General features: G+C 39.7%; 1 protein-coding gene across 2 annotated transcripts in view; it reads right to left on the bottom strand.

The window, feature by feature from the left end:
* Positions 1-26,978, bottom strand: part of TBC1D4 (TBC1 domain family member 4) — a 238,222-nt gene extending 211,244 nt beyond the window's left edge. For both annotated transcript variants that reach the window (XM_037799767.1, XM_037799763.1), the window contains exon 1: positions 25,858-26,978. In XM_037799767.1, the coding sequence (XP_037655695.1) occupies positions 25,858-26,337 (480 nt within the window). In that variant the 5' untranslated portion in view covers positions 26,338-26,978. The remainder of the gene's footprint in view (positions 1-25,857) is intronic.
* Between the last annotated feature and the right edge of the window lie 565 nt (positions 26,979-27,543).

Below are 27,543 nucleotides of genomic sequence, written 5' to 3'. Positions count from 1 at the left end.
AATGTGGATAAAAAGGGAAATTTTATGGTATATATATGTTACTAGAATAATTTTTTAAATATCATAAGACCATACAACACAAACTCTAAACCTTAATGTAAACTATGAACTAGAGTTACTAGTGTAATTAGAATAATATTGTTTCATCCACTGTAACAAAAGTATTACACTAACACAAAGTGTTAATAATAGGGAAAACTGCATGTCTGAGGGGGGAATATGGGAAATGTATTTTCTGCACGATTCTTCTGGAAACCTACGATTCTCTAATAAAAATTAAAAATAAATAAAATAAAGACAAGGCACAGAATAGAAGAATATATTCACTATATATTATATATATATCTACCTGTGTGTGTGTATATGTGTGTATATATATACAGATATACAAAAATGACTCATATTGAGAATATATAAGGAACTCCTACAATCAATAAGAAAAAGACGAACAACCCAATTATTTTTAATAGGCAGACGACTTGAACTTGCACTTTGCAACTGGCCAATAAAGTACATGAAAAACTACTTAGCACATCATTAGACATCAGGGAAATGCAAATTCAAATCTTCATGAGATACCACCATACTCCCACAAGAATGGCTAAAATGTAAAAGCTGACAATACCAGATACTGCAGAGAATGTAAAGCTACTAGAACTGTCACAGATTGCTGGTGGGAGTGTAAACTAGTCCAACACTTTGAAAACCTGTTTGGCAGTATGTACCAAGCCAAACAAACAATATCCTATGACCCAGCAATTCTACTCCTAGGAATATATGCAAGAGAAATGATTACCTATGTTTAGCAAAAGACATTTACAAAAATATCCATAACAGCTTTATTCATAGTAGCCCAGAACTGGAAATAACACTAAGTCTGTCAACAGTAAAATGGATAGCTAAATGGTAGTATACATATCACAGCAATAAAAAAGAGCGAACTCCTTCTATATGCAACAACATGAATACATCTCTCAGACAAAACAATGAGCAAAAGAAGCCACACAAAAAACAGGGCATATTGTATACTTCTTTTTATATAAAGTTCAAGAACAGGCAAGACTCATGTATGGTGACAGAAATCGGGATAATGATTTCTGGAGGGGGGACAGGTATCAACTGGAAGAGGGCAGAAGAATATAGTCTTGGTGCTAGAATGTTCTCTATCTTGATATGGATGGTGGTAACATGTAACATGTATAATACCTCTTTAAGGATGGATGGATGGATAGATGGATGGATACAGACAGACAGACAAGTTGATCTTAAGGTTAACCATGGCTAGCTTCTCCTTTGGCATGTTTAATTGTGATGTTTAATGGACATCCTTGCAGTTTAAGATGACACTTTTAAAATAAAATTCTCTCCTAATGATGAAAAAAAGGAAAAAAAAAAAAAAAGGTTAACCATGGTTGATATTTGGGCCAGATAATTCTTTGTTGTGGGGGGAATGCACTATGCATTGCAGAATGTTTAGCATTATCCCTGGTCTCTACCCACTAGATGCCAAGAGCATCCAATACCCCAAGTTATGGCAACCAAAAATGTCTCCAGACATTACCAAATGTCCCCTGAAGGGAAATCACCCCTGGGTTAAACTGGTCTAAATAGGAGAATGTGGTGAATGTTTCTTTCGAGCTCTATAAAACATGAACCAGAGTACAATCAAAAAGACCATGACTTAAGCATGAACCTTTGACCTATGAGAAGAATTTAAAAGTCCTTCACTGTACCAGGCAATATTCAATAAAGTTGCTCAATCATAAGAAGCACCTGGGAGGCTTATAAAAATGATTTCCCAGGTGCTTTCCCTACAGATTGTTTCAGTAGACCTGGTAGGGTGGGGGCCTTGAAACCTATCTTTTCTAACAAACACAAGTGGTTGTTATGAACAAGTAAGTCTGAAAACAGTACTCTAAGACAGCTATATTTAACATATGGAGCTTAAATAGAAAATCTTTTGGTCATATTGCACGACAAAGATCCTGCATAATTCCACAAGCAAAATAAAATAGGATTCTTTTTTTTCGCCTACTTAAAAAAGTCTACTAAAGCTGAAATACTGAACATAGAAGTTGTCTAATATTTCAAGAAAGGCCAAGCGAGTGACTGTGAACCCTTCTAGAGAGCTGTGAGACTGACACCATCTCCAAATGGCAGAAACCTTGCCTTTCAGACCTAGGACATCTGATCAGAAAGAGAAAGCCTTTTGTAAATTTAAACTGGGCTCCAGTTTCCAATAATCCTTTCGGCCATTCTTTTGCCTTGACAATCTCCCTACTTACCTCCACCACTACTCTCTCTCTTCTCAAGATCTGCCCCTCCTGTAACTTCCAATTTTCAACAAGTTAACCTAATTACCAGCACACTCATTTGGCACACCTGCTCCCACCAGCAGGCTCTGAGCTGGTCATACTCTGGGATCAGTTCCAATCACAGGAGAAAGCAGCTAATTTTCTTTCCAGCCTAGGGCAGGGATTGCCTTAGCTTCAAGGTCATATTCTCTTCATTAGTTCTTTGTGTTTAGTTCTCAACTGTTTCTCAAACTGCCCAGCATTTCCCCTCCCATAACAATGACCTGATACCTGCTCGTTCCCAATTTCCTGTTGGCTAATCTGATTCCTGACCTCTTATCTTAGCTTTACTCAACTGTGTTTCTGACCGGCTTGTTCCGCTTCTCTTTCCATGGTTCCCTTGTAGGTGTGGGTTCCTATGTCTGGTCACTACAATTTAAAAACAACTCTAAAAACAATAACAACAGCAATAATAAACTGCTCTCATTTGGTCACTTACTTTGTTCCCAGCACTGTGCTAAATGCTTTACATGAATTATCTCATTTCTTTTTCGTAACTCTGTGAATTATTTCCCTAGGGTTCTCTAGGAAAACAGAATCAATGAGAGGTGTCTCTGATTATCAAATTGTAAAAGTGACTCACGCAACTGTGGGTATGTATGAGTCCAAATTCTGTAGAGCTGTCAACAAACTGTCAACTCCAAGGAAGATGTCCGATGAACTCCTCAGGAAACGAACCGGCAACTTTGACGAACTCCTCAGGAAATGCTTCACTGGGCAGCCGAAGAAGAAGTGAAGGTCCTCTATCTGTCTTGCTTATAAGTCTTCAACTGATTAATTGGATTAAATCCAGCCAATTGCATTCTCTCATTGTGGAAGACATGCCCTTTGGTGAGTCATCAGTCACAGCTGCAGTCAATTGACTGATGATTTAATAAACCAGCCTGTTGGTTTATTAACCAGCCTCAAACGTCCTCACAGCAATTATCCTTACTTTACAGAGGAGGGAAAGAGATAGATTAAGTACTCTGCTGATACTCCCAATTCCATTTAGACTCCGTACTCTGGCACTGTATGGTCTTGCTTTTCCTCCAAAACACGTACATACTCTTTTACCCACTGCCTATATCTCTCCTTGTCTAAAGAAATATGACATCTTTTATCCAGTTCTCTATTGAGGACCTATATGCTCTCTCTGTACTCTTGCTCTTAAAAGTGGTAGTACCATTTGCTCATTTTCATTATTTAGCATTTTTACTGTATGTCTTTTTAAACGAGAATGTAGACCTCTTAAGGCCTGGGTCAAATGTTCACTTCTCTTATCTCTGGATAACACAGCACAATCCCACTTGGAAAGCAAATGCTCAAAATACAACAAAAATATAATATATATTTTGCTAAGTGATATATATTTCAACAAAACCTTTTAACGAGTACACGATATATGATTGTCATTGTGCTAGATGCTAAGGATATAAAATGGCACTATCCCCACTTTCAATGAGTTTACAAATTAGTGGTGGAGAGAGGCTTGCAAATCAACAATAAGAACACAAGACAACTGTTGTAATAAAGCTATAAATAAGGTGTATGGCAGCATAAAAAAAGACACGATCTTCAACTCGGGGTGGGGATAATACCAAAGACTTTACAGAAAAAAAAAGTGGCTTTTGAATGGAGTTTCCAAGGATGAGGAGTCCATGACCCCAGAATGGTGGCTAAGAGGAAAGACCAACATGGACAGACAGAGATGGGAAAGGCTGGGTGTGCAAAAGGAATGGGGAGAAGTTCATCTGCTGAAAAGTAGAGCTGGAGTACACAATGGGGTAGGGGAAGGGGTAGAGCTTGGGCACTCTATAATGAGCATCTGGGCTGGGCATAAGAAAGGAGAGAAACAAAGACTGAAGTGAATGGTTGAGCCAAATTTGCCCCATCAATGAATACAGAGTCTTAAAGACTAAAAACCAGCATTATCAGAGATTAAGCTATACCTGTTCATAATGTTTCCATGAATGGTCAGCAGGAGTTTTCATCATCATCTTCAATACCATCATGATCACTTAAGCCACTAGTTTACAAAAGAGTACATATAAAAAATTTTCGGTTCGATTGGGGGCGACTGAGTGTGTCCGTATCAGGGAATGCATGCAGCAAAGCAAGCAGGAGCTCAAATTCAGTTTAACAATTTTATTTTAACCTTTTAGAAACTACAATGCATTGTGGGCTATTGTCTTAAAAGAAATGCAAGCAAAAAAAGGTTTAAAGACTATTGTGTTTATTCGTTTCTCACGTCATTGCCAAAAGGACTCCAAGTGAAGGATTATCTGTGTTTTTCAAGTATTATACGTTCTCCAGCTCCCATTTCCATATATAATGGAGCTATACATTTTTTTAATGCTACAGCTTCGAAAAATTACTAGGCGCTATAAACTTTCCAGCCCTACCAAGATGTTCTTTCAAAGCATTTCTAAGCAACTTGGAAATCACAATGAAGCCATTTAAAGAAAGTTTTAACTTGATTAAACCCATAAATGCCACATTCTCAAAAGGAACTTAAGAATGGTAGAAAAGCACTGCCATTAAAATTTCCTAATCATTGAGGTCTTCATTTCCTATACACAGGGAAGTCTCAGACAGATTTACACAATGGCATTTCATTAAAGAAAGAAAACCTACCAAAATGTTATCATCTTTCTCAAAACTCTCAAACCAGGCCCATCACATTCCACATTCCTTGAGACAACCAGGAACTACGAGCATTCCAACAACTGTGTATTCTCTCGACAGCTTCCCCTCACATTTAACGTGCTTGCTACTATCATCATTTAGCTGTCTCTGTAGAAATCACTGAAACCGCTTATTTCCAGTTCCTAACCCAATATCCTTACACTTGATTAATCTCAGTCAGTATTTGCTAATGGCCATGGCAGTGCTGATGACAATGGTAGGTGACAGGTAATTAAAGCACTCAGGAGATTCTCCTGGCTCCCACTGTCTTTCTTAGACCTTACCAAGTCAAATAAGGGAAATCATCATCTAAAACTCCTACAATTATACCATTGATACTTTTGTTTTTCTCAGATCAACTAAATTTTAAATACAAAAGTATGGATAGCAAATTGAACCAGAAGAACAGATGCATATGTACCCATGTTCTAAAGTTTAATATGATACCAAACTGAATCACCAAATTATATACTACTGCAAAAACAAGCAAACAGAAGAATGCTATATTTATATCTTGCCTTCTTTCTGGAGAAGTCAAATCAGAAACCTATCTCTTATCAGATGGAAGAAGTAATATGTTGGCTCCCTCCAAGATTCAATTTTCTCCTTCCACCTCTCATAATCCTATGAGGGTAGAGATTGGAGAATAAAAGAAAGATATGGCAAAGCAAAGCAAAATTGCCCCCCAAATGCCAAGAACATCCTTTTCTAAAATGAGAGACTCACCACCTTGGACATAATGCCTGGCTGCCAATGCAGCCTCAAATGACCCCAAATAAAGCTTTAATTACATTAATTAGAGCAATTTCTTCCTGCAGAGTATCTCATTTTTGGGGGGTCCTGAGCCTTGGCAGCAGTACCCTCATTGGCTCACCCCCATCACTGATCATCTTACCTCATCACTGTTTATAACACTGCTTCTAATTATGCTGCAAAGTGCATCCTTGAATCATCTCTTCTCCAAGATTTCTCCTCATCTAAAAACAAATGTTATCCATTGGTACTATGTAGCTTCAGCAAAGTATGGGTAAGGAACTACAGAACATAACTTTATGATCAGGGACTTATCTACTACCTAATTTCCCATGGAGCTGCCTAGTTATTGATATGTTAAAGTGATATTTTAAGTGCTGTTTATGTGACAGATTTTCCAATAACCATCAAACACCCAAGCATTTGTTAACTATTAATACACTCATAATATTGTCAATAGGCCTGCAGTTAGAAACAGTGTTTTGGTAACTTTATCTCTTCAGAAAGAAAACATGCCATAGCAATTTGACCACAGCTGGTGTCAGGAAGCAACAGAGTACGATGTCAGCTATGATATTTTAATAAGACTGTGCTGTCGTTACTCCTGCGGTTCTTGCCTGTTTCCTGAGTATCCATATTAGTCAGGGTTCTCCAGAGACACAGAAACAACAGGAGATTAGATAGATAGATAGACAGACAGACAGACAGACAGGAAACAGATAGGAAGGGATTGGCTTGTGCAACTGTCGGGGCTGGCACGTCTGAATTCTGCAGGACAGAGGCTGGAAATTCTGGGAGGAGTGATGTTGAAATCTTTAGTCTGAGTCTGCAGGGAGGCCAGTGAGGAGTGGAGGGTCTAGTCTTGAGGCAGAATTCCTTCTGATCCTTAAAACCCTAGGGTCTCCCTTTTAAGACCACCAACTGATTGGATGAGCTCATCCATACTGCTGAGAATAATCTCCTTTATTTAAAGTCAACTGACTGTAGACGCTAATCCCATTTATGAAATACCGCCACAGTAAAACTAGGCCAGTAATTGACCAACAACTGGACACCATAACCTAGCCAAGTCTTCACATGAAATTAACCATCACGGTCCATCCTTGTCAAACTGGCACTCACACAAATCTCCTTAAACCATACTTAATCTCCAAATAAAGACAATACAGTTATACTTCTATGTATCATGATACAACTGTCATGTGTACAACCAAAAATGCACTAACTCTTTCCCAAGAAGAAGGTGCAAGTCCTTGCATGATAGTCACACTTATCCTTGATATCCCATAACTTAAATATTATGCATAAAGTTAATACAATGTATGTCATAAAGGATAAGAAAGGGAAGAAAAAAAAGACAACTGCCACACATGGCCATGCTCACACACATACACAAACATATTCATAACAAAGAAGGAAGAAATACTCATAACAATTAGTCTTTATTTCTGCAACTTGTCACATCGTCATAGCTGGTATATGCAAAGCAGGGTTAACTTCCTCAGAGGTGAAAGGGCTGCTTCCTCAAGGGAGGCCATTATAGGTTTATATGGCTAAGAAGACTCAGCAGAATTTAGGAGTTCATTGTCTCCAGCTTCATCATATCTGCCCATATGTTCCCCTCCCACCTTCCAGGACCCCATTCTTTCTCAATCAATTCCCTCACTTCAGTAGCACCCTGCAAAGTTGGGAATTCAATCTGCATAAATTCAGCTATTGAATAATAAGACTGCATTTAGTTTTCATAAATCTCAACTCTTTGGCTACAAGAGATAAGAGTTTCTATTAAAGCACACATAGAAACTTTCATGTCATTTCTGTGGCACTTCAACTGAGAATTTGAAGTCCTGGGCTCATTTTTTTCTTTCACCACTTTATCCAGCATATTTAGGGACAACCAGCCAATATAAGTATACTAGTTAGCTTGACAAAAATGTTCTAAAGCATCAAATATATGGCTACCCACTCTTATAGGTATTGGAGTAGGAAGAGCCAATGGTGATATTTTACTTATCTCTATTGCCAGTTCACGTCATGGACTATCAGTACCCTCTTGATCTTTGGCCACTGAGTCATTAGTAAACAGGTACTGGTTTCTGAAGTTAACAAAAATGCTGGACCTCGGGTTTTTGTGACAACCTTAGGGGCCTTGGATCCCCTAATCAAATGGTTCCCAAAATCAAAGCTGCATTCAAGTGGCACATCTCAATTATCTGTTTTTAAATAGAGATTTCCAGGTCCCACCAGGGATATTCTGATTCAGTATACCTAGGGAGGGGCCCAAGAATCTAAAAGACACATACAATTTTTTGAAACTCTCTCCAGAGGTTACATAGAATTATACCTTTCCAATCCTCCCCACCACCAACCCTCACTGCAATTGTTAAGTTCACTGGCCTCAATTTTGCTGAAAATGGTTGCCAATGCTTTAGGAATCACACTCACTGATGGGAAGATGCCATACCTCTCAGAAATATTATGTCAAAAAAATTAAGTTTGTGAATCACTGCTAACATAGAGCCCTCTCATTTTACAAAACAGAACTCCTGGTTTCGCACCTAAAACTCCACACCTCCAACCAACCTTCCTCATATCTACGGATGGTACCAAATCCACCTATTTGTAATAAAACAGCAAACTTGTAAGTCATCCTTTATTGTCATCTCCACAAGCGGCCTGCCCCAACCATCTCTTGCTTTTGGCTATAAATGGTAGAAAAAAGCAACTCAACCCACAGAAACTGAAATAGTTGGCAGGAAGAGTGGCAATCAGGCTTGTTTCCACGTACTCAGCTACCACACCATGTAGTTGTTTTACTTCAATTGGTCTCACTCCTCCACAAAATCATAAGACACATGGAGCAGGGAACATGTTTGTTTTCTACACCACTCCACATCAGTGTCTAATATAGCAACAGGCATAATGAGCACTGATTTACTAAACTGCTGCACAAATGAATGGATGGTTGAGAGAATGAGTAAATGAGTGGATAAAGGAACTTAAAGACTAATGCAGATTGGGAATATAAGAAAATTCATGATCAGGAGAGATTAACCAACTGCTCATGTTCACATGCATAACTAAGGAGGAACTGGGTCTAGATCTTCCATCTCCTGTGTCCAGGCTGGCTTCTCCAGCTAGAGGTCTGTTACCTCTGCCCCACAGAGATACAGTGTGATTTTGTGGAGGAGTGAGACCAATCAAAGTAAAAGGCTAACGCAGACAGGGTGAATGCAGGAAAATCCAATCCTTCTCCGTTTTGAACATGTTCACATACAAGTCTCAAAAGAAGGGACCAAGTCCTGCTTGAGTTTTCACTTGCTGTTTGGTGGCCTTGCAAAGGAGAAAAGAATACAAATCAATAATTAGTATTCTTTTCTCTTTTGCATTCACCCTACCTGCATTAGTCTTTAAGTTCACTGACAGCCGAACCAAAAACTGAAAACAAACATAAACACCTTCACAGTATCAGGTACTAAGGACATTCAACAAACACTTTTTTTTTAAATCAACAGTTTTTTAACAAACTAGTCAACTCAAAAGTCTCCACCGTGAATTTTGGGGATTCAAGTCGACATGGTGGCAGCATGACTATTAAAAATGAATTATCTGAAAAACATAAGCAGCTGAGAAACAATTACAGGGACTACATATGTCAGTTCCCACTGCCAGTGTCCAGAATTAATTCTGCTCTCAGAAGAAAAATCATAGCATAGCAAACAAGATTTCCAGAGAAACTATTAATGGATACAATCACAGCACACAAATGCTATTACCCCAACTGGTTCCTAAGTAAACAGGGTAAAGTATTATTACAAATCCAATGCTAACAATTCTCAGCTCTCATAGTCAATATGTACATTACTGCTTGTCCCTCTACAGAAGAGACTTGTTAGTTTATCCTTCACTCCAGGGGCTAAAAAAAAAAAAAGAGAGAAAGAAAAAGAAAAAGAAAAAGAAAACCTTAGTAAATAGGCAAACATATTATGTAACTACTTACACATTTGCCTTTTGCCTTCATCAGCAGTTAAATTTGCTGTTTTGAACAATGCATCACCAGCTACAGCAATGTCTTTAGGCAAGCTTACTAATGGAGAGCAGATTTTCAAAGACTATTTCAATCACAAATAAAGCCTGATGACCAAACAGAGAAACTGACATACAAAACACAACCCTGCTTCATGAATGGAGCAAAATTGAACGCCGTTTAGGACCCATTACTGGAAGAAAAGTCTCCTACCCCATGAAAGGACCAAATGCTGAAGAAAACGTGGAGATGGGCAGTGCCCTTAGGGAAACTATGAGCTGCAGAAAGAGCAAATGCCTTTTAGGGGCTGAAGGTGGGGTGGAGGCAGGAGCCCATATTTATAAAACATATGATTCTGGCACTTTTAATTTTCCTAGAAAAATAAAATCATCTTCCCTTACATAGCTTTTTCCTTGAAAACACAAATCCCACCCTGGTAATATTGCAGAGAATGAATGCCGTCTTCCTTGTAACTTGGTTTCTGCTCCAGTGGCCACTGAAAACTGTAATCAATCAACCGCTTTTATGAAAAAACAGTAGATAAAATGAAAACAGAGGCAGTGATTATTCCATCTCAAGGCCATGCTGCTTTAATCAAATAAAGAAACCCAGAATACAAATCCTGTATCTTTTTATCAGTCAACAGCCTGCTGAGGACATAGGCTACAGCTGATTTGTTGTTTTCCCTATTACTGGCCTCACCCTAGTGGAGCTCTGCTCTTTTCAGTCATTTTCCATTTTGATTTAAAAAGAATTTAAGACACCTCTTGGGACTGTCCTGCCTATTTGTGAGGATGAGGCTTAAAAATCAGGGCCTAATCAGTTTATTCAAACACCATAATTATATGGAACTTTGAATAGGAAGTGAAATCTAGTAGGTTTGTACAGGTTAGTGTGAAATCCCAAATACATCCGAAAGTAACTCGGGCAGAGAATAAAAATATATTTCCAGGGCCCCCCTGAGGAACTGGGGAAAAATGCAGAAATGTCAGACTTCCCCATCTGGCTTACTCCTGATATTCTCACAAACATTGAGGACTAACAATCTAGAGGGCCGAGCCCTGGACCTTGGGACTTGCCCTTATGAAGCTTGTTACGGCAAAGGAGAGGCTAAGCCTACTTATAATTGCACCTAAAAGTCTCCTCCAGAGAACTTCTTTGTTGCTCAGATGTGGCTCTCTCCCTCTCTCTCTCTCTTTCTCTCTAAGTCCACGCGGCAGGTGATCTCACTGCCCTCCTCCCTACATGGGATATGACTCCCAGGGGTGTAAATCTCCCTGGCAACATGGGACCCAGCATCATGGGATTGAGAAAATCTTCTTGACCAAAAGGGGGAAGTGAAATGAAACAAAATCAAGTTTCAGTGGCTGAGAGATTTCAAATGGAGTCAAGAGGTCACTGTGGAGGGCATTCTTATATCCCATATAGATATCCCTTTTTAGTTTTTTGTGTGTTGAAATAGCTAGAAGGAAATACCTGAACCTGTCAAACACCCAGTAACCTTGATTCTTGAAGACTATTTCATAACTATGTAGCTTACACAGTGTGACTGTGTGACTGTGAAAACCTTGTGATTCATACTCCCTTTGTCCAGCGTATGGATAGATAAGTAGAAAAATGGGGACCAAAACTAAATGAAAAATAGGGTGGGATGGCGGGGATGGAATGCTTTGGATGTTCTTTTTTACTTTGATTTTTATTCTTATTTTCATTCTTTTTGGAGTAAGGAAAATGTTCAAAAATTTATTAAGGTGATGAATGCACAACTATATGATGGTACTGTGAACAACTGATTGTACACTGATTTTATGGTATGTGAATATATCTCAATAAAACTGAATAAAAATAAATCAGGGCCTAAGAAAATGGTCAATTTTAAATTTGGGGAGTAAAAACTTACAAAAGCCATTTTCAAGCACTGCACAACTAAATAGCCTTCCAAATGAGATCATGTTTCCATTGAGAAACCTATAGTAATACCATATAACTGAAAAATAATCTGGTTATTGCAAGGATATATTCATAACACTATACTTGATGATAATTTTCCAGTTCCCTCAATGCTTGATTTGCATTATTTAAAGAGAAGCCATGGAGATGTCCATTCTCAGGTTGGTGGCTTCAGTAAAATACCTGTTATAATAGAGAAAAACTAAAAAAGCTCATCTCAAATTAATCTATGAAATGTTCTCATAAAATACATAATTTACTTATAAAATATGCCTGCTTAAAATCCCATTTAATTCCATAAGCAGCATGACACCGCTAAAATTAACATCCATAACAAAAAATAATATTGTACAAACAGAAAACAATCAACGGTTTTTAAAGATAATGATAAGAAATATGGGAATATATATATATATATATTCCTTGCTTGTAGACTTTATAAACTCTACCCATGTATTTAAACTCCTTGAGAGCAGGGACAAAATTCTTACTTGGAATGACATCATTCCAACTGGGATGAATCTCCACTATAGACCTAAGTCCTGGAGACATAACAGTGAACAAATTATCTCTCCCTATGAACTTACATTTTAGGGGTGGTGACAGAACCCCCCAAAACTGTAAAAACTAATAATAATAATTTTAGATGTGTAAGTGCTAAAGGCAAAGCAAAAGGCTGGTAAGAAGTAAAACATGGGAGCCATACGTGCTTCTTTTCCTACTCACAGAAAGAAGACTCCTATGGCTGAAATGTAGAGAACATGCAGGAGACGCACAATCAAAGATAAGACTGGAGAAAACCTAGCTGCAGGACTCGGGCAAGATGGCGGCATAGAGAGGAGTGGAAGCTAAGTAGTCCCCCTGGAACAACTACAAAAAACCAGAAACAACTAGTAAATAATCCAGAATAACTGCGGGGGGACAAACGAGACCACCCATTCATCATACACCAACCTGAATTGGGAGGAATGCCTGAGAACACAGCACAAAATCTGTAAGCAAAACCTGCGGAACCAGGTTGGGAGACCCCCTTCCCCATAGCCCAAGCTGCGGAGCCTCGTGGTGCCACAGAGAAGCTCTCTCCCAGCAAGCGAATACAGCTCAGCTGAGCTCCAACTGGGGTTTTAAGTAGCGAGTGTGAACAGCTCACTACAGGTACGCAGCCCCAAAAAACAGACAGAGGCTTTGGGTGACGACTGACCTGGGAGAGCCGGAGGGTTGTCTTGGACTGGGTCTGAAGGGGACTATCTATTTCTTTTTTGGCTCAGTAGAGAAAGCCCCAGTCATTTTTAGTTTCCAGGGCTGTGACTCTGGGAAGGGTGGAGACACCACAAGCAGAGCAAGACCACTGAAATGCTAATGACCTCCACCTGAGGGGTCTGTCTTCTCTAGGAGGAAAGGGGTGGGGCCCTTTCCATTCAGAACCAGACCCCAGAGCCTGGGGGAACACGGCCATACCTCCTCACACCAGTCAAGAATTATAGGCTAACAGGCGTCACCTGCTGGGCAGAAAAGCACAGTGACCCAAGGCATCAAAGGGTGGAGCAATTTTCTAAGACACACCCGCAGGGAAACCACATACTGAATATTTCTTCCCTCTGGGACCTGAGCCTGTTCTGGTCTGGGAAAACCTGATTTGGATAACCAAGGAAACCATGCCTAGACAACAGAAAATTACAACCTACACTAAGAAAAACAAAGTTATGGCCCAGTCAAAGGAACAAACGTACACTTCAACTGAGATACAGGAATTTAAACAACTAATGCTAAATCAATTCAAAAAGTTTAGAGAAGATATTGCAAAAGAGACAGAGGCTGTAAAGGAAGCACTGGACATGTATACAGCAGAAATCAAAAGTTCAAAAAACCTACTAGTAGAAACTATGGAAATGAAAGGCACAACACAAGAGATGAAAGACACAATGGAAACATAAAGCAGCAGATCTCAAGAGGCAGAAGAAAACACTCAGGAACTGGAGAACAAAATACCTGAAAGCCTACACGCAAAGGAGCAGATGGAGAAAAGAATGAAAAAATATGAGCAACGTCTCCAGGAACTCAAGGATGAAAGAAAGTACAATAATGTACGTATCATTGGTGTCCCAGAAGGAGAAGAGAAGGGAAAGGGGGCAGAAGCAATAATAGAGGAAATAATTAATGAAAATTTCCCATCTCTTATGAAAGACATAAAATTACAGATCCAAGAAGCGCAGCGTACTCCAAACAGAAGAGATATGAATAGGCTTACGCCAAGACACTTAATAATCAGATTATCAAATGTCAAAGACAAAGAGAGAATCCTGAAAGCAGCAAGAGAAAAGCAATCCATTACATACAAAGGAAGCTTAAAAAGACTATGTGTGGATCTCTCAGCAGAAACCATGGAGGCAAGAAGGAAGTGGTGTGATATATTTAAGATACTGAAAGAGAAAAACCACCAACCAAGAATCCTGTATCCAGCAAAGCTGTCCTTCAAATATGAGGGAGAGCTCAAAATATTTTCTGACAAACAGACAATGAGAGACTTTGTGAACAAGACACCTGCCCTACAGGAAATACTAAAGGGAGCACTACAGGGTGATAGAAGACAGGAGTGTGTGGTTTGGAACACAATTTTGGGAGATGTTAGCACAACAATGTAAGTACACTGAACAAAGGTAACTATGAATACGGTTGAGAGAGGAAGATGGGGAGCATGTGAGACACCACAAGAAAGGAGGAAAGATAACGACTGGGACTGTGTAACTTGGTGAAATCTAGAGTATTCAACAATTGTGATAAAATGTACAAATATGTTCTTTTACGAGGGAGAGCAAGCAAATGTCAACTTTGCAAGGTGTTAAAAATGGGGAGGCACTGGGGGAGGGATGCAATCAGCATAAACTAGAGACTGTAACTAATAGAATCATTGTATTGTGCTTCCTTTAATGTAACAAAGGTGATATACCAAGATGAATGCAGATAAGAGGGGGGGATAGGGGAGGCATGTTAGACACTTGACATTGGTGGTATTGTCTGATTCTTTATTCTACTTTGATTTAAGGTTATTTTTCCTTTTGCTGCTTCCTAGCTGTCATTTTTTTGTTTCCTCTTTCTTTTGCCTCTCTACCTTCTTTGACTCTCCCTCCTGCCTTGTGGAAGAAATGTAGATGCTCTTGCTTAGTATGAGCAGAATGTTCAATTAGGATGAACTTAAATGTTTGGAAATGAACAGGGGTGTTGGTAGCAGGATGTGAGAATAACTAACAGCACCGAATGGTGTGTGAATGAGGTGGAAAGGGGAAGCTCAGAGTCATATATGTTACCAGAAGGAAAGTTGGAGGTCAAAAGATGGAAATGTATAAAACTGAATCCTATGGTGGGCAATGTCCGTGATCAACTGTACAGATACTAGAAATCACTTCATGAACCAGAACAAATGTATGACAATACAATTAGAAGTTAATAATAGAGGGGCATACAGGGAAGAACTATATACCTATTACAAACTATATACTACAGTTAGTAGTATTTCAACATTTTTTCATAAACAGTAACAAACGTACTATATCAATACTAGGAGTCAACAATTGAGGGGGGTTCGTTAGGGATAGGGGAGGTTTAGAGTTTCCTTTTCTTTTTTTCTTTTTTCATCTTTCACTTTATTTCTTGTCTGGAGTAATGAAAAGTTTCTAAAAATTGAACAAAAATTAAGTGTGATGGATGCACAGCTGTATGAGGGTACCCAGGGGCAACTGATTGTACACTTTGGATCTTTGGATAATTGTATGGTATCTGAACAATCTCAATAAAAATGAAAAAAAAAAAAGGTGAAAAAAAAAAGATAAGACTGGAGAGACAAACAGGTCATACCATACAGGATCTTATGCTAAGGAACCGGATATTATTCAAAGGAAACCTGATCTGATTTGTATTTTACAAGGACCACTCCTGATGCTCTGTGGAAGAACAGATTATGGGAGGGCAAGAGAAGAGCAGGATGATAATGGTTGAGAGGCAAAGCAGTAACCCAGCCAAGAGATGACAGTGACCCAGGGGTGGTGACGGTGATAGGAGAGAGGCAGACAGATCAAAAATAAGTTTTAGAGGCAAAATCAACATGACTTCCCTCAAGCACTAAAATTGGGAAGTGGGTAGAAAGTAGGACTCAAATATAAATCCTAGGTTCCTAGCATCACTAACTACACATTCAAATGCAGATTCAAATAAGCATTTAGATACCGAAAAAAGCTGAAGCTAACAATAAATTGGGGAGTCATCAATAAAAATGTATAAAGTGGGTTTCAGAAATGGCAAGGGGTTTGGAATCCCAAAGGTGGCACTTACTACTTATGTCTAGGAAAATTACTTAACTTGAGCCTTAGTTTTCTCGTCTATAAAGCAGGGATAAAAATACCTATTTTTACGGATTGTCTAGCACAGGTATCAGCAAACTTTTCCTGTGAAGGTCCAGATAGCAAATAATTTAGGCTTGTGGAACACAGGGTCTCTGTGGCAACAACTCGACATTGCCACTGTAGCATGAAAGCAGCCAAAGGCAATACAAAAACAAATGAATGGGGCTGCGTTCAAATAAAATAAAGGCCGTAGTTTGCCAACCCCTGGTCTAGAGCAGCAGTTCTCCAAGTGTGGTCCCAGGGCCAGCAGCATCAGTATCATCTGGAAACTTGGCAAATTCTCAGACCCCAGCCACACCTACTGAGTCAGAAACTCTGGGGGGTGACCCAACAATCTGTGTTAGAAGGAACACTCCAGGTGATACATGCTAAAGTTTGAGACCACTGGTCTAGAAAATAAATAAATAAAAACTGCATAGCTATTAGTATTAATACATATCAATTGTTATTATATTATAATTAACCTGGCCCTTAGACATTTAGGGTTTAGTTCTTAAAGCTAAAGTCAAATGCTGGGTAATTGTGGTAGATAAAACAAAAGAGAGATGGTAAAACCTGCAATCTATAAAGTAGCTTTTGGTAAGAATACTTGACATATTAAAGATTGTTTTTATATACTCTTCATTCTAAAGAATTCCTATACTATTTCATATATTAATTAAAATGGATTTAATTTTGTCATGTTCATGCTTTACTTACTAAAATGAGCAATACAATTTCAAATATAAATCTTCAACCTAATTTCCAGCAGAAAAAAGACCTAATGCCAATTAATTTCCAGATCCCTAGTGGCATAATAACGATCAGTTAATAGTTCTTACTGCTATAACCAGCACACTTTAAATGAACACAAAATAAGCAAATTTACCAAACACCATTATTATTTTAACAGAGTAATCTGACCATCGGAAAAGTTTAGGGCAATGGGGTTGGGGCGGGGCAAGGGGAGTTAATAACATAAAGGGCTCTCCAGAAATAGAATATAATACCACCAGTTTCCATACTGTATTAAAATATTGCTATTAGAAACTGGACATAGATATGCCTATTTGAACCTACTCAAATTTGATAAAAGTATTAAGGATGAATATAGAGGGGCCATGCCCAACACCTACCCCACCCACTAGGTGATGTTTAGGCCAACAAGCTTTTGCATAATTCCATACAAAAAAAAAACAAAATAAAAGCTGTACATAATGGTTAATAGCCCTGGAAGGAGCCAACAGGAAGGGGCAAAGACCAGAAACTAGACCCTCTCTCCAAAGAGGGAAGACCAGCTTCCATGACTGGAAAGCAACCCAATCAGGACACAATATTTTAAAAATTAGGCAACAGGCACTGGGTGGTCTTGAAAATGGGTAGTAGGATTCAGGGTGGTCCAACACAGAGTAATGGGGATCTCCAAACAGATATAAAGAGCACACTACTGAAAATCTAGGAGCAAGAAATACTTGGAGAAGCAAGAAAGATGGCTATTCATTTAATTTCAGGTAAATTCAAGAAATTCTCTCAGGCTACCCAGCCAACAGCAATTAAATGGCTGAAAGCTAGGCAAAAGGAGGGTCCAAAAGACTGGAGCCACCTACGGCCTGGTAACAGATTTCCTTATTGATTTGTAAAAGACCTATGCTATATTATACAATACATTACTGAAAGGTATATGAAGATACAATTGTGAGATTCAAAAGACTACTTGATTAATTTGGACAGAGAATAAAAATATGGAGCCAGGGGAAAATGCAGAGGTATTGGGCTTCCTCACCTGGATTGTTGCTGATGTTCTCACAAACATTGAGGACTGGCTGTTTGATGTGCCAAGCCCTCTATCATGGGACTTGCCCTTATGAAGCTCTTCACTGCAAAGGAGAAGCTAAACCTGCATATAACTGTGCCTAAGAGTCTCCCCCTAAGTACCTCTTTGTTGCTCAGATGTGGCCCTCTCTCTCTAGCTAAGCCAACTCGGCGGGTGAGCTCACTACCCTCCCCCCTATGTGGGAGCTGAAACCCAGGAGTGTAAATCTCCCTGGCAACGCAGAATATGACTCACGGGGATGAATCTGGACCTGACATCATGGGATTGAGAACATCTTCATGACCAAAAGAGGGATGAGAAATGGAACGAAATAAAGTTTCAGTGGCTGAGAGAATCCAAATGGAGTCGAGAGGTCACTATGGTGGGCGTTCTTTTGCACTATATAGATAAACCTTTTTAGGTTTTAATGCACTGGAATAGCTAGAAAGAAATTCCTGAAACTATCAAACTGCAACCCAGTAGCCCTGACTTTTGGAGACAATTGTATGGCAATGTAGCTTACAAGAGGTGACAGTGTGATTGTGAAAGCCTTATGGATCACACTCCCTTTGTCCAGTGTATGGATGGATGAGTAGAAAAATGGGGACAAAAAATAAATGAAAAATAGGGTGGGGGGGGCTGTTTTGGGTGTTCTTTACTTTTTTTTTATTCTTAGTTTCACTTTTTCTGGTACAAGGACAATGTTCAAAAATAGATTGGGGTGATGAATGTACAACTATATGATGGTACTGTGAACAACTGTACACTTTGGATGACTGTATGGTATGTGAATATATCTCAAAAAAAAATTGAATAAAAAAAAAAAAAGACTACTGATTTGCTCAACTAGAAGCACTGTGTTTGACCTAGAATCTGAAATCAATAATAAACTACTCACAAGTAATATAATAACGGTAGTACAAGGTTCCATGGTTCCAACTTTGAGAATTTTGGAAATCCATGTGAAAATTCACAAAACTCATAAAACGAAGACTATTCAAATTAAGGGGATCCACAAAAGGAAAACTGGAGCAGCAAATTTAGGATCTCTTTTTGGCAAGAAGATCACATTACTTAGAGATCCTCTTTCCAACCCCAACCTCTTGCAAGAAATGCAACTTAGAAGAGATCAGAAACTTAAAATAATAATAATAATGACTCCCATATCCCTTTGGTGGGAATGCACAGTTATGTCAAGATGATCTGAAATTAAGCCAACCCAAATTTTAATCTCTTATTTTGTCCCTTTTTGTCATACGATCATAGACGGAGACATGTTAGACAACATCTGAAAGAGTTTTCCAAATTTGTGTCTTGTTCAGAACCCTTTTAAAGGTAAATTAAGGTTTTTCCCCTAATATTAACATAATTACTAATTTATTTAAATATGTTCCCAAAAATCTAGGTGTAAATGCCTTACGCTTATAGCTCTAGTTTTTAAACAGCTTGAAAGCCAAAATAAATTTACAAAATAACCTCAAATACAACTATAAAACTAGTAACATTTATATTAACAACTCAAATGCAACATGATGAAACATGTTATTTTCCAGAACAACATGACTATGGTACCAACTGCTACAGTAGTTTCTTCAGAATACTTATGCTACTGTATATACCCTATGTTTTGTTTCTTTTTTTAAACATTTTTCTCTACTTGAACTTCTGCAAAGCCATACAGCATCAATCAGGTCATTTGGGCTTTACCTAAGTTTAAAATTTACATATTATGTCCATCTCTGTTCTTTTCTCTTTAATCCAAGGTAATTAAGATAGCACAACTTGGTGCCATTGCTTTCTTGTTTTATTGTATTTCTTTTATAATGAAGGTAAGATGCCTTATTGTTATACTTCATAGTTTTACATCTTATAATATATAATATACTTTATATATTATAATAAATAGCACTTAATAATTTACTTTATAATTTTTATACTTTGTAATATTTATATATTTTATAATTCAATGAAATATATTCAAATGCAGGGTAGTACTTATTCTCAAATACTTTTCATTTTTTTATTCTAAGCAAAAGTGGTTCTAAAGGTTACAAACAGACTCATAAAGCTTACTTCACTGCTATTTATGAAGACACTAAATAAAAGATAAACCAAAGTTCTATTTTACCAGTCTAACAAACCATACATACTTTTATATAAAAATAAAAGTACATACTGGCATAACTATATTCAAGCTTGCATTCAGCATTAATTATATTCACAAATTTAATAACCATAATTAACTGTGGGGATTTTTAATATAACAGTGGAATAAGGTGACAGCATAAAAGTTCATAACACTGGCAACCAAAAATGAATTTTTCAACAAGTAAACTTGAGAATAGCAGCTAGGAGAATAGGTTTTAAAACCTATCTACCTGGATTGGAATCTGATTCTACCAATTCAAGCCTTGGGACCTTGGAGAAATCATTTATCCTTTTTATGGCTCAGTTTTCTCATCTGTAAAATGGGGGAAATACTGGTACCTATATTACAAAGCTATTGTGAAAATAAAATGTCACCCAGAAAGAGTTCAATAAATATTAGCTTTTAAAGAAAATTCATTAAAAAGGTACAGAATACAGTTTACGGTGGCACTACATTACAGCATTAAAGTAACAAGCCAATGACATTCTTAGCTGACTCCTCCTAATGAGTTATTAAATTTGTTTTAATATTCTATGCAAACCACATTTCAAACACAATCCTTTTCCTGATCAGTAATTCTGAATATACTACTAAATTAAATAGCAACTGATCTGTTCTTCATCTTACAAGGTGATATATCTAAGTACTTACTACATGCTGGCTTGGTTCAGATATACGAACACAGCCCAAATGAAATGAAACTCTAAAACAACCATTCAGAGATTTTTAGCAAAACAATCTCTCTGAGATAAAAAGATAAGTAAACATAATTATTTGCAATAATTATTCAGGCTGGCCATCATCTTATCCACCAAATTGCCCAAATGTCTATTTCTTTTTGCCTGATTTTGTTAGTAGCCGATATATCAAACATGCTGATATTTTTCTGATTTCCGTCTTTTGTCTGTGAGGCAAGTAACACACCAGATAATCAAAAAAATTCACAGAAATCATCAACTTTCCCAGCAATTCATTCAATCACTTCACATTTAGAAAATAACATTTGAATAGGATATCCCTTACTGAATACTGTTTTTGCTCAGGATGTAAATAAATGAAGATTTTTCACAAAACTATCACAATTTCACATTAGGATATATATTCCCCAAAAGTGAATTAATTATTCCCTCTGAGAACTTAAAACTTTTGGCTGAAAAGTAAAGTTTTCATGTAACATACGGATAATAGCAAAACCATTAAGCCAGAAGATGAAGAATTTTTTAAAAATCATCTGTGGTCAGACATTCTCTCTCCTCACACTCACCTTGAACTTTCAAGTCTGAAATCAACGCAAAAATAACCAAGGAAACGGAAGAGGTCGCATACCCAACCAAATGAACAAAATAATTTAGGGCAGTGGTTGTATCTGGGCACTTGTTAGAAATGCAAGTGGTTAGGCCCCATCCCTAATCTACATAATCAGAAACCCTGAAGGAGGGGTCCACAATCTGTTTTAACACGGCCTTCAGCTGATTCTGATACACACTCAAGTGTGAGAAGTACTGGTGTAGGAAAGTCAAACAATGATACTGAACAACCTCAATCTTTATCAAAAAGCTCACTCATAGCTGGGAGGCTCTGGGTACACACTTTCACCTTTCCCCCAAATATCCTGGCAACCCAAACAGTGGTCAAGATTCTACCTTGGAGCAAGGTTAGTTTAACTTCTGCCTTAGACTGGGGGAAGGGAAGAAATCAAAAAGTGATTACAGCATGACAAGATGAGAGTTATCTACCAGTCCAAATTAGTACAAACTACCCAGAAATTACAGAGAAATGTAAAAACTTCCAGATTTCTATTTCTCTGGTTTTCTGGCGAGTATATTCGCAAAGCCACTGACCACTGATCATTAGAAAGGAGAACTAATAAAGTATCTTCTTGAAACACAATGACAAAAATTCAGTTGTAAACTGGTTATCTGAATAACGCTAAAAACATAATTGATATTTTAAGAGTAACAATAAAGCAATAGATTCAGAAAACTTAGAGTTTGAAGGAAGTGGTGTCAAATCCATTTTAAAAAAATTTTAAGAACACAATATGTAAAATCTCTTTGAAAGTACATTCCTGCAAACTTCAAGAAATATATACATAAGAAAAATCAATGAAAACTGTTACACCAACCATGGTTTCGCATTGTAAAAGGTCACTTGTTCTATAATTACAAAATATAATCACACTGTTAAATATCATGCCAAACGATAATAAACATCTTCAATCTCTAAGAATGCTGATAAACTCCAAACAACTCCTACTTTTTAATAAGGAAAGTGAGACACTGACATACAGCCACAACCCAATTTATGCCAATGGGATTTTAAAGAGTATGTAGGGGAGATGTAGGCTCTTTTCCTAGTTCAAATACCCAAGTTGGGCTGAAATGTGGTAAGCCTGTCATTCCTCCTGTGCAAGAATACACAGGCTTAAATAAATGAGTTCCAATTGGTGTTGGCACATATTTGACATAGAACTGGCTCTTAGCTCCCGACCTCCACCTCTCTTTGCACCTGGGGGAAACAGCTCAATATTAGGTCACTCTGGCTGAGTGCTTCTCTAGACATACATGCATAAGTTGACTGACCTACCAGGAAGGTGTGGAGCCAGAAGGCACAGCACTACAGATTCCCCCACAACAGACCTCAAGCTATTAGCACAGAGCTCCCAGCTTTAAGGTCACATTTAGATCTATTCCCCAAAAGATATGTGAATATATTGTGCAAACCATTATCATTTTATATATAAAAACCTCAATCCTCCAATTCTGCACTCAGCATGAACTTTACCATTTGGTCATGATGACTATAAGTCCCAGTTTGCCCCAAATGGTCCAGGTTTATATTTGTTCTGCTGGTGAAATTACTATTGGTGCCCCCTTCATAATAAAAAATGTCCCATATTAAACAATAAATTATGTGACCATCCTACACATAGGCCCATTCCAGAAAAGGGACAGGCATGAGAGACAAACCAGACGGAAGTTTATTTGGGCATGATTGCAGACCTACTGCTCTCAGCTAACCCTGAAAGCTTAGGAGATTCTTGTAACAATGACCTTAAAATTGAAGTAAATAATTCTACACTTCAAACGTAGAATTCAGGGGCAAGGCAAATAGCTGGTCTTCTTCCTTCTTAATTCAAGGGTGCCCAGAACAGTCCAGAGCCTATTCCGTATGACGCTGCTGCTGAATGATAGTAAAGTCATGAATTCATCTCTTTTAACAAGCCCAGGTGCAGAATAAAGACTTCCATGAGTTGTATTAGTAAATTCTTCAAAAACAAGGCCTGTAACTCTCCCCACTACAAGAGCTGTATCAAGTCCACTCAGATGCTCAAAAGGAAATGTGGCCACAGCAGAGTTCTGGTGCTTGCACTCATCCATTCAACAAACATTTATGCCAGAGACTGAAAGCAACAGTCCATGGGTCATTGAATCCAACCCTCAGATGTGTTCTGTTTGGCCCAGAGGATTCTTAAATGCTTAAAATATTTGCCAGCACTTTAAAATGTGGAGTCCTACATAAAAATCCATATTTCCAGCTTCTTTTGGAAAATCAGAAGCTATGGCAACACTGGGCTTTAGTTCAGTCAATGCAATTTCCAACTGGAGTAGAATGGCACCTTGAGAAAGGACACCCACTATCCAGTCCTCCACCATCCACACTCAACCCTATTCCCAGGTATCTGAATTTATAAAGCCTGATTTATGGCTAGAGGTATCCCTGGGGGGACCACATCTGACTGCTCAAATTAATGATCATCTGTTAGGGGTTCTATAGGTTCTGAGCAAATGGGAATCCCATATCTTTAGGCAAGGACTCAACTGGGAAATGGAGATAAGCAGGAAAGCTGTTTCTTTCCTTCTTTCTTTATCAGAAAAATCATATGGCTTCCTCTGCTCCCACTGGACTAAGAGGGGCAAATAAGCCTAACTGGTTTATTATTAAAATAGTGCATTGATCCCGACACCTAAACATATAATGGAGGTAAACAAAACGGGATGTTTTGAGTTGACTTCCCACCAATGAGACAGGATGGGACTGTACCACCATAGTTGAAAATTCAAGGTGCCAAAAACAAACTTTACACTATCAAAGAAATTAGCAATGATGTGTCATGTATCAGAGCTGGAAAAAAACAGCTTTAACATAAACCGTCAAGAATCACAAAACTTTCCTTTAAGTTCTGGGAAAATGCAACTTCCCCCTTACTAAGAAAACCAGAAAAATCTTAATATAATAAAGATTGTGATAACTTTCAGAAATAAATCGAGAACATGCTGCACATATGTGAAAGCAAAAAAGAAAAGTTTTGAACAAATAAATATAACATGAAATTCATTTTGATCATGGTTAGGATCTAAAAATAATTTGTAATCAAGTATTTCACCATAACTGTAACAGTGGATGCATAAATTAAAGTTGTTCTCTTCATATTGGAAGTTATTGAGGTTATGATATTAAACTACAAAATAACTGATGAAATCTAAGACAATTAACTTTTATTTTAATTCAGCTACAGACTTTTTGTGAAAAACTACTGGACAGTCTTTCAATTAGAGATATTAGAATTAAAAACTAAGAAAAAAAATTAAAGCCTTACTTAAAGGAGGTTTTTCTCATCTGACGATTAATAATTTCCCAGCTATCAAAAGAACCAGCAGTGTAACCTGAGCCTTTATTTAATTATATTTAGACAACACTATTTTTTCAAAGTACTTAGCAAGCATTAAATAATTAACCATTTTTAAAACAGCATGTTTGGGGCTTTTGCTATGGTAAAAATCTCTTCACACATAAAACAAAAAATCCTGTGTTTCAAAGAACAATCACTGTTGTAACGTTTTGTTTAGTTTCCTTTAGCCGTTAGGTAAGGAACGTACCTATTAAGCAGGTAAAAGCGGGCTGTGGTAACAGAACACCTTGATTTAGTAAACTGTGGAGAAATACCATTAAAAGGTTTTTTTGACATCTTCATAGAGAAACCACTTCTATACGCTGAATTTTAAATGACCCAAGTATGTATTGATTCCGTCTACAATGGAGTGTGTAGAAATGTAAAACAAAATAAACAAAACAACAAACCACCACCACCAACACCAAAAAACTACTGAACAAAAAAAAAAAAAAAAGGAAAGAAAGAAAACAAAAAGAGAAAGTCTTTCGACTCAACATCGAAACACAGAATCGTATTTTGCAGACAATCGGACAATGTCTAGCAACTTTTCCCTAAACTCTGCTCGGAAATTGCCTCCCGGACCCGAGGCCCCCAAGTGACAATCAAACTACCGGTCAAACGGGTTAAGGTGCAGGACTCCACCGAGACCAAAAGCGGGGCCTCTAGGAACCCAACCCTACCCCACATTTCCTCCTACACACACGGACACACACATACACAGACATACACACGGCGAAGGTAATCTCGGGTCACACCCCAGATGCGCGCCTCTCCCTGCGTCGTCCTCCCGGCGCACCAGCTCCCGGGACCTCTCTCCGCCTCTCTCTCCCTTCTTCACCTCTCCTAGCCTGGCCCTTCCGACCCCACGTATTCCGGCCTCACGCCCAGGCTCCGAATGCCTCTTTCCCGATCCCACGTCCGAGGCGTAAGGAGTGCAGGAGCTCCAGCTGCGCCACGTGGAGAGCGCGCGCCAAAAGCTTGACTACGGTCAACTAGAAAAAGTGGGGTCCCAGTTCCTTGGTCCCTGCTACCCTTCCCCCGAGAGCCAGTCCCGCCCCGCGCCCTTCTCCGCGTCTCGGACAGGGGCTCTTGCCTGGTTGGGATCTGTGGCGCGGAAAACATGGCAGGCCATCTGCGACTCGGGGTCGTCGGGTTGCGCCTTGATCAGGTAGGCAAAATAGGTAAGGTCGTGGCTGTTGTGGATGAAGCGCGAGATATGCTGCGCCTTGTGCTCGAAGATGAACACGGCGGGGTTGGGCTGCGCGGCCGCTGGGCTGGCGCCCCCAGAGCGCCCGGCGTCGGGCGCGGGGACGCAGCGCAGAAAGGGCGCGCTTAGCACCAGGAACACCTCGCGGGCCGGCGGTGCCCCGCAGCCGCCGGCCTCGGGCTTCAGGCTGCGCCGGCGGATCTCGGCCATGAGCCAGGGCAGCATTGGCAGCGTGGTCCTGCGGTCCAGGCACGATGCCCCCACGTACCAAAGCCGGAACCGCTTCTCGCCCGGCTTCCCCGGGCCCGGCTCGGGCTCCAGGGGGTGCGGGAACGGCTCATCCTGAATGCAGCTGAGGGTTTCCATAACTCGTGCTTAAGGAAGGAACCGAGGTGGGCGGCCAGGCGCGCCGCGCCCCCTAATCCACACTGAAGGCGGAAACTGTGCCAACTCCCGCACGGGTTCCCGTGCCCGCCTCAGCGCTGCGCGACCACGAATTCCGCGCCTTAGCGACCCTGCCCCATGCGGCACTTCCCCGGCACCGGTTGGAAGCTCGAGCGGCGGGCACTGAGGCGAGCGCGGGGCAGCCGTCCCCAAAGGAGAGGACGGGTTAAATATGTATCCTCCTTTCTCTGGCTGGTACCTCGGGAGCGGACTTCCCCCTTCCTTCGCCGCGGGTCCGTTCAGTCAGAGAACGACGTCAGAGGCCCCACGCCACCGCCTCCAGCCACGGCCGATCGCTGCCTTCTCCAGCGCTGCAGATCCGCTGCGGCCGCCGCTCCCGCCTCGGGCATGCACCGGGAGGCTGGGCGGGGAGAGGGGTTGTAGGCAGGAGGCGGGGGTGATTTGGGGCGGAGTTGACTCCTACCAGGGTGACCGGCTGTCACCTGGAAGGTCGGGGCTGCTGGGCTGCGGCGTGGTCAGTCCTCGGAAAGGGCCTGCGAAAACTATTCCGATGGAAAATAACAAAAACAAACGTGGCCTCCCGGAGGCCGCTCCTCCTCTTGCCGCCGCAGCCCAACTCGCTGCCCCTCCTCCTGCTGTTCCCGTCCCTCCCTCGCTCCTTCCTTCCTTCCAGGCTGCTGCTTTACTCGCGCTTCTACCCCGCCTCCCGTCTGGCGGGCGGCTAGCGACGCCTACCAAAGCGTATCTGTGAAATCGCCTCTTCCTCCAGCCCCCGCCCGCCCCTGCACCCCACGCCTGGGGCAGCTCTCCTGCGCCTGGCTCGGGCACTGCCCGGACCTACTCGGCCTATCCCAGCTCGCCGAGCTCCCTGTCTTCTCCGGGATGTCTCTGCTGCCCCCTGGAGAGCGGGCCATTCCCAATGGGGCGCTGGAATTTTTTTTTTTTTTTAATTAATAGTACTTGCTCAACTCCGACTCCTTCTGTAGCTTACATATTAGTTTTTGAATCCTTTTTCTTAATAATATCAAAAAATACTCGTGTTTTTAAAAGAATATTATGAAAGTATTTTTAATTCCAACTTTCACTTTAAAATATAACATTGTATGACAAACATGAATATTCCCAGTCCTTAGTACAGCCAGCTTCTTAAAATATTTTAATTTTTAT

This window comes from Choloepus didactylus, chromosome 12, assembly GCF_015220235.1.
Source record: "Choloepus didactylus isolate mChoDid1 chromosome 12, mChoDid1.pri, whole genome shotgun sequence".
In the NCBI taxonomy this organism is placed as follows: domain Eukaryota; kingdom Metazoa; phylum Chordata; class Mammalia; order Pilosa; family Megalonychidae; genus Choloepus; species Choloepus didactylus.
The sequence above is the reverse complement of the archived record's forward strand: the minus strand, read 5'-3'. Positions and strand labels throughout refer to the sequence as shown.